This window comes from Oreochromis niloticus, linkage group LG3 (assembly GCF_001858045.2).
Source record: "Oreochromis niloticus isolate F11D_XX linkage group LG3, O_niloticus_UMD_NMBU, whole genome shotgun sequence".
In the NCBI taxonomy this organism is placed as follows: domain Eukaryota; kingdom Metazoa; phylum Chordata; class Actinopteri; order Cichliformes; family Cichlidae; genus Oreochromis; species Oreochromis niloticus.
Window position 1 is genome coordinate 18348354 of NC_031967.2, and position 10775 is coordinate 18359128.

The window sequence follows — 10775 nt, forward strand, 5'->3', positions numbered from 1 at the left end:
TCTTTTCACAGCTGGGGCTTCACCATCTGCACTGATAAACAGCAATTGTGAGTAACACACTGACGTTCTATGAGTCGTGGTTGTATGTTTAACCCTTTTCTGCGTTAAACTCTAAGAATCTAACAAAAAAGAGACAAAAAAAAGAGTAATGTCCTCGCAGTGTTAGCCTCTACCAGTAACACTGAGTCAGCGTGCTAGCTTCTAGTACATCTTTTCATAGCTGTCTGTCAAACTAATCTCTGTAAGCAGGTATTAACATGTAGAATCAGTAGAAATGGGGCTGGGGATATTTACCAAAAACCTGGTGTTAAACAAGCTTCAGGTCTCAACTGGAGCATCGATGCACTCCAGCGTTATTGGTACTGCTTTCAGTAGTGGAGAACATAAGAAAATTAATTAATTATTGCTACAAAAAACATAGTTTTTCACATTTTTGTCTGACTAGCTTTGATTAGCTTCTGGCTACATGCCAACAGGTCTTTTAGCAAGTAAAGAAGGAAACATGAGCAGTTCTTTCGAACATTCGGCAAAGGTCCATCACATTTAGGCAAAAAAGTGCACAATGAATCGAAAATATGAACATGAACTAATGATTAAAAGTAATTTTTTAGTAAACTGAGAAGTGTGACAGAGTTTTTGTTGGCGCACTTGCATCCACGTAAACCCCAACACCCCCCCCACTCCGACCTCACACCCGAATTAACTCATGAGATCCACATAACTTCACTTGGCTACCTGACAAAATCTGCTACAACATTATGTAATATCTGTTATTAATTTGATTCTTTCTTCTTCAAAAAGTACTGATAAGAATACAAATAAACTCCCATCCACCCTGTGTCAGAGCAAATACCGAATGTTTCCTGTCTGACAATGTCTAGACTATCAGTTAAGGTTTAGGTACGAGTGATTATTACCCAGTGCTGATTATATGTTGAATTTAAAGCCTTCGTTATACGGGGAATATAGATTTTCACATTATCGAGTATTCAGCCAAGCTATGGTCAAAATAATTAAAATATTATATTACAGTTCTGCAGAGGATACAAAATTACAGTGATTGCACATTAATTCAGTGAATTCTATTTGATGTTAATTTTATCTGTGGACGTGGTGAAACACACTTCTGCTTTAACCTTCATGTTAATTAGTCCCTCACAAAACTTTCTGCTGTAGTTTTATCCGCTTGAATGCAAAGAGTAACATCTTATATATATGGCACTATATATGCCACATGACTTTGTTATACAGTGCTGTGAGAAACTATTTTCTCCATTTCTGATTTCTTTGTTTTTTGCATATTTGTCACACTTATGTTTCACATCATTAAACAGAGCATAACATTAGCAAAAGATAACCAGAGTAAATACTAAACTCAGTTTTTAAATAATTAGTTCATGTTTTAGGGGTGGGGATAAGGTCCCATAATACCAACCGAGCTCGGTAATTTATTGGGATTAACGACATTTTTAGGAAAGCTGAGTTCAGTTTCACTAGCCACACCCAGGCCTGATTATTGTCACACCTGCTGGATCAAGAAATCATGTAAACTGAAGCAGGCTAAAAGATCTCAGAAAGCAACACATCACGATCTAAAGAAACAGCTGAGAAACAAACTCATATCTATCAGTCTAGAAATGGTTGCAAAGCCATTTCTAAGGTTTGGGACTCCAGTGAACCACAGTGAGAGCCATTATCCACAAATAGGGAAAATTTGGAATGGTGTGAACCTTCCCAAGGATTGACGACTCACAACAGAGGTCGCAAAAGAACCCAGAGAAGCATCTAAAGAACTGCAGGCCTCACTTGTCTCAGTTGAAGTGAGAGTTCACGATTCATCAATAAGAAAAGCGATTGGGCAAAAATGGCATCCATGGGAGAGAACAAGGAGAAAACCATTGGTGACCAAAAAGAACTCAAAGGCTTGTTTCACATTTACCAAAAAACCTCTTGATGACCTCAGATACTTTTGGTAAAATATTCTGTAGACTGATGAGACAAAAGGTGAACTTTTTGGAGGGGTTGAGTCCTGTTACATGTGGAATAAAACTAACACAGCATTTTAGAAAAGAAAACAACATCATACAGCAGTCAAACATGGTGGTGGTAGTGTGACGGTCTGGGGCTGCTTCCAGAAAGTTAGTTTCTGGCCATCAGTTCATACTTCATGCCCTGAAGCTCAAGATCTGAAACACACCAGCCAGTCCACCTCTGAATGGGTCAAAAAAACATTGAGGTTTGGAGCGGTCTATTCAAAGTCTGGACTCCAATCAGATTGAGATGCTTTGGCATGACCTAAAACAGGCCGTTCATGGCTGAAAATACACCAATGTGACTTGAAACAATTCTGTAATGATGAGTGGGCCAAAGTTCCTCCACAGTGATGTAAAAGACTTACTGTCAGTTATCGCAAACACTTGATTGCAGTTCTTGCACAACCAGTTATTAGGCTTAGGGGGCAATTATTTTTTCACACACAGGGCCAGGTAGGGTTGGATAACTTTTAACCTTAGTAAATGAAATGATCATTTAAACATTTTTGTGTTTACTCTGGTTATGTTTGTCCAATGTTCAGTTTTGATCGATGATCTGAAACATGTAAGTGTGACAAATATGCAAAAAACTAAGAAACCAACAAGGGAGCAAATAGTTTTTCACAGCACTGTATGTTTCATTTCATTTCTGCTCTTTTAATAATAGCAAACCTGGAGTACAGTGCATGACAGGTATTACTTTAAACCTTCATCCTAAATTATATCTCACAAAACTAATCATTGCTGCGTATATAGACTTTATTAATGCAGATTCGCAGAATCAAAGGTGACTGCAGCTATGGCGCAGTCTTTTTTTTATTTTTTTTATTCGGTGATCCCCTCAGAAGAAACTGTGTCCAGTGCTGTGACTCACCAAGTCCAGCTGCCTGATTAAAATGGGTGTGAAAATAATGAGGTGGAAATCAGCGACTGATGTGACCAAGCTTTCTCCTCCTCAGGCATTTCTGCTGCGACAAGAGGGAGACGCAGGTCAACTGGGTGACAGACATCATCAGGATGAAGGTAAGATGACGCGCAACTAGAGAGGAAGTTAAAACAGGAGCGAGGAATTCTCTCATGCAGACGCTCGATAAGGCAATTTAATGAGCAGACGCTGAAGTGTGCGGTGTAGCTGCAGGACTGCAGGAGAACTATGTGCATCCCTCTCTCTAAGCCTTTTATTGCGGTGTCGTGAGCCAAAAATATCAGTGAATGTGACATGCACGCTGTGGACATATCCTCCTCCTTTTCCCTTCCATATTTGGATGAAAAATACCCTCAAATACAGACAGAATAAATCATATTTTTTTTACAATCCATATCTCAGAACAAGGAGATATGATAAATCATATATTTTTCCTCCCAATCATCCTTTTCCTTTGTACGGTTAGGCAGACAAAAATACATAAACAGGGGAGAGAACTGTAAAGTTTTCGAGGTCACTCAGCAATAACATAAATCACTTTATGTGGAAAAGCTGTGAGAATAAGGTCAAGGCGACTGTAACAATCACATTGTGGTACTTAGCCTCCAGATAGAGCTAAGTGTTGTCGCTGTCAGTCGCTGACACAGCACATATGACATAAATAATGCAGGGCAAAGCAAACCAAGGGGAGAACAGCTACGCACGTGTCATAATCTTGTGTTAATTTTCACTCTCGCAGTCATTTCTGCTCCCCTCCAAGAGAAACGGCGTCTTATTTTCTCATTAGACTCAACACTGGTGTCTATTTTTTGCTCATTTTCAAGTAAAAGACCAAAGTTGAACTTCACACTCGTCCTTAACTGAAAGATCGAAGGAAGATTTGCCAGCTCTGTATTGTATGCTCAGCACATTTCATCAGTATTAGCACTCTGGCTGTCTCCCTTTATGGGAACCCGTCTGCAGCAAAGTGTTGTTTATCACAGGTGCTTACTGTAAAAGCCTTTTAGTGCCTTAGTTTGGGTTAGAAAGTAAAAAGGGCAACACTGTCGGGGAGAGATTGATCTAAAGGGGAAAGCAATTTTTGTCTGTTGTTTCTAAGTGTTTCAAGGTGTTTATTTCAGTGGACTTCCCCCCTCCTCCTCGATCTTTGCAGAAGCTCTCTGCTCTGCAACAACTAAATCTATAGCAGACCGGAGCCGGCTAAAAATATTAGAATTCTCTTCCCAAATCTGCTAAATATCAGGATTGTCAGCTTCCAACGCAGAGGCTTGAGGGAAGGACGCGGGACTTGTGGGAAGGGCAGAGAGAAAGTGCAGATGAGAAAGTAGACGGAAAGCACTTGTTCTTGATTTCCCTTCCCTTACCTGTTAGTGAGCATTGTGCTCCAACAGTTTCCATAGCAACTGGCGATGGAGGACCTCATTCTGAAGCAAGGTAGAATGGGTGATGGCGGGTGTTCGAGAGTTGGGGGAGGGTGTAAAGGTCCAAGGACAGGTCCTGGCAGTGATGAAATAAGGATTTGTTAAAGCGAGACAGTTCTACAGGTTGGGGGGGGGGGCACGGTGATTTAAAAGGAGACATTGTTAAAGAGAAAGTTTAGCCGGAGATCAGAGCGCAGCCAGACTGCTGTACTGGAAGAGAGTATCATGATTCTTTGACTTCCCCTCATTATTAAAGATGCTTGTCTCAATCTGACTGAAAACGGAACCGGCACGTAGATATTTTAGACTAAGGAGCGATATCATGCTTTTTATTATTTATTCATACTTTCAAAAACAAATATTGTTGCTGACAGTTCTGTTTCTCCTTTCTTTCCTTCCTTCATTCTTGCACAGTCAAGGGCAACCATCTAGTTTTTAGTGCATCTTGGAGTCATCATTAGTCTATTCATTCATGTTATTCCTCATCTGCTCCATTTTATGTACATTACATTTTACTGCACAGGTCTCATACGTGCAGAGCTGGACCTTAAAGAGCATACAAAGACAATAAATGAAAATAAAGTGACCTTGTTTTAAATGATATATAACCCGTTTTCATGATGTATGCCTTGTGCCTTCAGTATGGTTCTGACCTTCATGCATCCACCAACTCAAAGGAAACGGCAGATCACAAATCCTCCAGAGGTGGAGCTCTAACTGAAGGGAGCAAGGTGCTGCCTCAGAACCTCAACTCTAGCAAACAGGTGAGGAACTGGTTTTTTTACCCCTTGGCCCTAAAAGGCTGATGGGGGGTATTGTTGTGGCTGGCAGCGTAAACACCTGACTTTGCGAACACAAGAATGAGGGAATGTAGGATTTTCAAATTGATAGCAGAGGTGCATCTACTAAAAAACTCAGATGACTTTAAATCTCAGTAACATTGACCTCAAGGTCCTCTGACCCTGATCCCAAAGTCAAAGGTCAGGTTTTCTGAAAATTTTGTGAATGTAATAACTCAGAAAAGGAGTTACCTTGGATTTTCACATTTATACCATAGGTGCATCTACTTGGAGGCTGAGGAGTGGTGGGTTTTTCTTTATAGCTCTTATTTGCTACTATGGTTAGGTTGGAAAGTAATTGATCAATATTAATATTAGTATTATTATTAGTTTTTCAAGAGTTTCAAAATATGGCTATGTTTGCCATAGAGCCATAGAGCGGAAGACGCACAATCTGATATCCTCGTGTTGGTGTTGTTCCTACATCAGAGTAAAAATGTTAGTCCAGGATCAGTATTCCTGCAGACCAGCCACCATACACCTAATGACACCACATCCCTAAGCTATGAGATCAACATGATTGATCAGTTGTCATGTTCATACTGGACCAACATTATTATGATGATACAGAAACAACACCAACACGGAGACCATCAGACAGACTGTGGAACACTTTTTAGTTGTATTTAGCTTTAGTTTTATTCTTGTCATCATGCATCATGCTATGACTGATTATAAGATTGAAGAGTCTGTGGTTTTACTACATCTATATCTGCCATGTTTACCTACAGACAACCGAAAGGAGGGTTTCTCTTGGAGCTCTTGGAGATGGAGAACGGAGGCCCGCCAAGGATCCTAGTCCCCACTTCAAGTCCAACACCATAGGTGCTCCAAAGTCCAATACCATGGGTCTTCCAAAATCCAACCCCATAGCTGTTCCAAAGTCCAACACCATAGGTGCTCCAAAGTCCAACGAACCATTCAAACCCCCAGCAATCCCAAACAGAAGAACTTCAGTGGATGTTTGCCTGCCTCTACGGCTCCCCTCACCATCTTCTTCCAGACACATGCAGCCCATGCCTTTGCCCGTTCTCCCTCAAAGCGGCTGTAAGACCGTCAATAAAAGACCTGCTCTGGGTGGGGAAGCTATACTGCCTCCAAGTCTGCTGAATGAACTCAACTCGGTGCTGAACAAGACTGGTCGCACTAATAAGAACAATGACTGACAGGAGGAGACAGGAGGGGGAAATTACATACAGTATCATGATCATTTTGAACAATAACACAAAGTGGGAGGAAAAAGATGACGGAAGACTGGCTGAAAGACTACACAGTATTAATGAACAGAGAACAAGTTGCTGTCATGAGTGATGATCACAGTCTTACTTGAGCTTTTGAACTTGTGTATATATATGGAGATGGCGATGCACATGGGAATGTGGAAAACAGGTGCAGGAGACTGCAAAGGTCACGCAAACCTCAGCTGGCCATGGCGCTGACCCAAGCACTACAAATTGAGATTTATATACCACTCTTTGAAAGCTAGAGAAAGTTGCGTAAATATGTTCAGCTATCAAACTCAGAAGTTTCCAGAAGTATTTCCAAATGCTTATGTAATGTCTTTTTTTCCAGCTAAAGCCTTGCCAAAGCCTGCGTTGACTCGCTAATGGAGATTTGCCGCGTTAATGCAGTTATGGCGTTGACGTCATTTTAACGAGATTAACATGGACAGCACTAATACAAATATGTAACTATAGTAATTTCAAAGCTAAATTTTCGTTATTATTGCTGCCCACCTGCAGCACCATGGCAGTCCACCAGGGGGCTGCAGCCCACACTTTGGGAATCATTGCCTTACAGGACAACATTCTCCCGGATATGTACAGTACTGCCAAGAAAATAATACATTCGTGCATGTTGATGCACAAAAAGCTAATTTGGTGTGCACAACTAATTAATGGTTTTAAATAGAAGTACGATACAATATTAGCTGGCTGTGGCACATTGGCCAAAGTGTTAGGTACCTTTATTTATTTGTAGTTGCTTTTATGGTTCTAGCAGTTTTTCTACCACTGTAACTGTTACAATTGTAACTGAACTGTAGCTCTACTAGCAGTGTTCTTGAAGCCTAAGATTACATTTTTAAACTTTGCAGGGGGCCGCCGCCAAATGTAAAATTAATGTACAGCATAAATATATAAATAAATGTGCTAATTGCTTAAACATTTAGTGAAGTTGCACATTCATGTTGAGCGTTTTCACAGACATTTGTGCTCAACATTACCCTGGATAGTTACGTTGTTAATTTGTTCCTGGACTAATCCTGGACTAACATTTTGCTAGCTTGTTTCTATGGGTTATCTTTTTTTCTGGTATTTTAAAAAGAAAAAAGGCCTGAAAACAGAAAATATCAGCATGATGATGCAAGAGATCATAATCTCATCACCACATTCAAAACAGTGATTCAGTGGTTCAAATGCTAACCAAAATAAATGCAGATAACAGAATTAAAGTTGGTTTGTATTAATCACTGATTATCAGAAAGATGGATCCATCTGTGTGGAGGAAGTGGTTGAAAGCATCTTTAGTGTGTTCTGATGTGTCTTTAGGTTATACCAGCTGACTGCTTTTTAAAGATCTGTGCATCCTCTTGGGTATAAATTCGTCTAGGGATTGTCGGAAATGTATGTATGCCTGAGATTATTGAGTGACCTATAAACAAGTAGCAGCTCTCTCAATGTCTTCTCTGGGAGTCAGTGTAAACATCAGTATTGTGCTCAGTTCTCTTGGTTCTTGTTAGAGCTCTTGCAGCAGCTTTCTGACAGAGCTGTAGATGTCTAAATATATTTTAGGGAGACTGGAGAAGATCCCTCTAAAGCATATTGATTTAGTTATTAATATGATGTTGCTTGGCCCTAAATTGCCAAAATATGTAACTTGGACTTTTGTCTTTGCAGTCAAAGTGAGAAAAATACAATATTTATGTCATTAACTAACTCTGACTCTCATTTATTTAAAGATTGACACGAAGTTTATGGGCCTGTAGTGCTTATGGGTGCTGAAAGACCCAAGTATGCTTAGTGCACCTTAAATAGCTTAAAAACAACAACAACTACAAAAACTATTTGCACTTTGTGACATTGTGTGTTATCCAGCTGGAAGCATCCACCAAAAGATGGATACACTGTGGTCATAAACAGGTGGACAAGGTCAGCAACAATACTCAGGTAGGCTGTGGTGTTTAAATGATGCTAAGTTGGTACTAAGGGTCCCAAAATAGCCCTCACACCATTACATTACCTGAACATGGCCTGAACTGTTGATACAAGCCAGAATGGATACATGCTTTCATATTGTTTACACCAACCTCTGACCCAACCACCTGAATGTCGCAGCAGAAGTCGAGACTCATCAGATCAGGCAATGTTTTTTTTCAGTTTTCTATTGTCCAATTTTGGTCAAGTTGTGTGAATTGTAGCTTCAGTTTCCTTCTGCTCTAGCCCATCTACCTTAAGGCTTGATATATTGTATGTTCAGAGGTACTGTTCTGAGCAAGAACATGCCAGTAGATCAGCAGTTTCTGAAATATTCAAACCAGCATCTTTGGTACCAACACCGGTGCTACATTCAAAGTTACTTACCGTAAGTCACCTTTCTTCCCCATTTTGATACTCAGTTTGAACTTCAGCAGGCTGTCTTGAATATGCCTACAGTTCCTGCCATGTGATTAGCTGATTATAAGTTTGTGTTACACAGGAGTTGTGCAGGTGATAAGTAAGTGATTAGGTTGCCGGAGAGTGTCGAATTAAAAAGTAGTGGCCCGAGAATTGAACCCTGTGGGACTCCACATGTCCCAGTCACATTCTGATACGTGATGTGATGCTTGCTCATAGACAGTCATCTGATTGCTGGGATTTTTCTATATTATTGCAGGCTCTTAACCTTAGAACATAAAGCACATTATGGCAACTGTTGCTGTCATTAGTCGCTATAGCAATAAAACTGAATTGAATTGAAATTGATATAAATCAGATTTTTTTTTTTTTTAAATGTAAATGGCTACAATGTATCTCATACCTGAAAGATGTGCTCTGAGGATTAAACCAGAAAACACCTAATTTACAAGTCTGCCAAAAATTAGTTTTTTGTTCACAATATCAAATGCTGCACTAAGATAAAGCATTACTAAAATTTATGTTTTGTCAAAATGAGAATAGGGCAGTAGCTTTTAACACCTTTTAATAGAAGTGACCTCCGTGATTACGACTGAAGCCAGAGCAAAAGATTTGTCCAAAAAAGACCCACTGTGTATTCAAAACATTCAAGTTCAATCAAAAAAGCTCTCTTTGTATTGCTGCTATGGAACAATGAGCTATCTAGATGATAAATGGATAAACATATACATTTATGGACACCTTTTATGAAGCTCAAGACCAAATATATGTTGCACGTAACACTTGCTAGCAGAAAACATTCATAAATTGAGAAGCGGTGCAGTCTCTCTTTCTCGTGTCACGGCTGCATCTGTTGTGCGGCGCAAATTAAACATTTCTATCTTTGCCAAAAGTTCTGGCTAAAAATTACCTTTCCTGTGTTTCCACAGAAATACAGATGGTGGGAACAGTGGAGATGGCAGAAGTGTCAGTGTGAGACTGTAACAGAATTGGAGATTCTCTCTTTTTTCCCTCCCTTCTCTTTTCTTTCACATAAATTGTCATCTCTCTACTTTTTGCAGTGAGAAAACTATAACTACAGGCAGATCCATCGGATAATTAAAGTTATTTAATATGAGTGAAAGAAGATTTCTGCGGTGGTAGAAATGTGGTATTAAAAAAATGATAAACATCAGTGTTTAATGATAATTACCATCACTTCTTTCAGGTTTATTATGCATTATGATTGCCTTTTTTTTTTTTTTTTTTTTTTTTTTTTAAAGTGTTTTCTTTTTTCATGTTCAGTTGCTGAAAGCTCACATCTGCTCTCTTCTGGTGTATAAAACAGAATAATTTAAGCTTTTCTCGCATGGTAAATCTTCTCCGAATATCTAAAGATTTAAAATTCCATTGAGCAGATATCTCCTGTATACTCAGCTGTAATCTATGTTCATCTCTGTGAGCTTTAAGAGATACTAACCAGGAGCCACAAAGAGCAACCCAACTCATGTTTTGGATTCCTGTGACCAGAAAAAGAGACTTTTTAAAAAAAATCTTTGACTTATTCATATGTAATTATATCATTATTTTATTCACAAATTATACTGGATTCTACTTTTTCTGGACTGAAACTCAAAAATAAACTCTCTTTGAATAATGTATAGGAGTCGGAAAGTGCACACGTAGGCAATTGTCACAGGTCCCTCCATGAAAAATTCATATCAACATTTTATTTTCATTATGCCTCACACGCCAGCTGCTTGTCCTTTGTGTCATGTCCTTATATTCTAATCATGGAGCGACCACATTCGTGCATTCAGAGTCTGAGCATTTCTTATTAAGGCTTTGTTTGCACTGTGGAAATGTGGGGTTTCTACACACAACTGTATATTAATTAGGTCTATGTTCATTGCACTAGCAGAAATGAATACATTCCTACTTAACAGGCCTGTTGAGAGTCCTTT

The 10775-nt window shown here is 39.3% G+C and overlaps 1 protein-coding gene across 5 annotated transcripts in view; it reads left to right on the top strand.

Moving 5' to 3' along the window:
* Positions 1-9310, top strand: part of arap2 (ArfGAP with RhoGAP domain, ankyrin repeat and PH domain 2) — a 159537-nt gene extending 150227 nt beyond the window's left edge. For 4 of the 5 annotated variants that reach the window (XM_019354343.2, XM_005454399.4, XM_005454401.4 and 1 more), the window contains 4 exons: positions 12-47; positions 2993-3056; positions 5021-5143; positions 5950-9310. In XM_019354343.2, coding sequence (XP_019209888.1) covers positions 12-47; positions 2993-3056; positions 5021-5143; positions 5950-6384 — 658 coding nt within the window. In that variant the 3' untranslated portion in view covers positions 6385-9310. The remainder of the gene's footprint in view (positions 1-11; positions 48-2992; positions 3057-5020; positions 5144-5949) is intronic. The other variant, XM_005454400.4, reaches the window with a different exon arrangement.
* The last annotated feature ends 1465 nt before the right edge of the window (positions 9311-10775 follow it).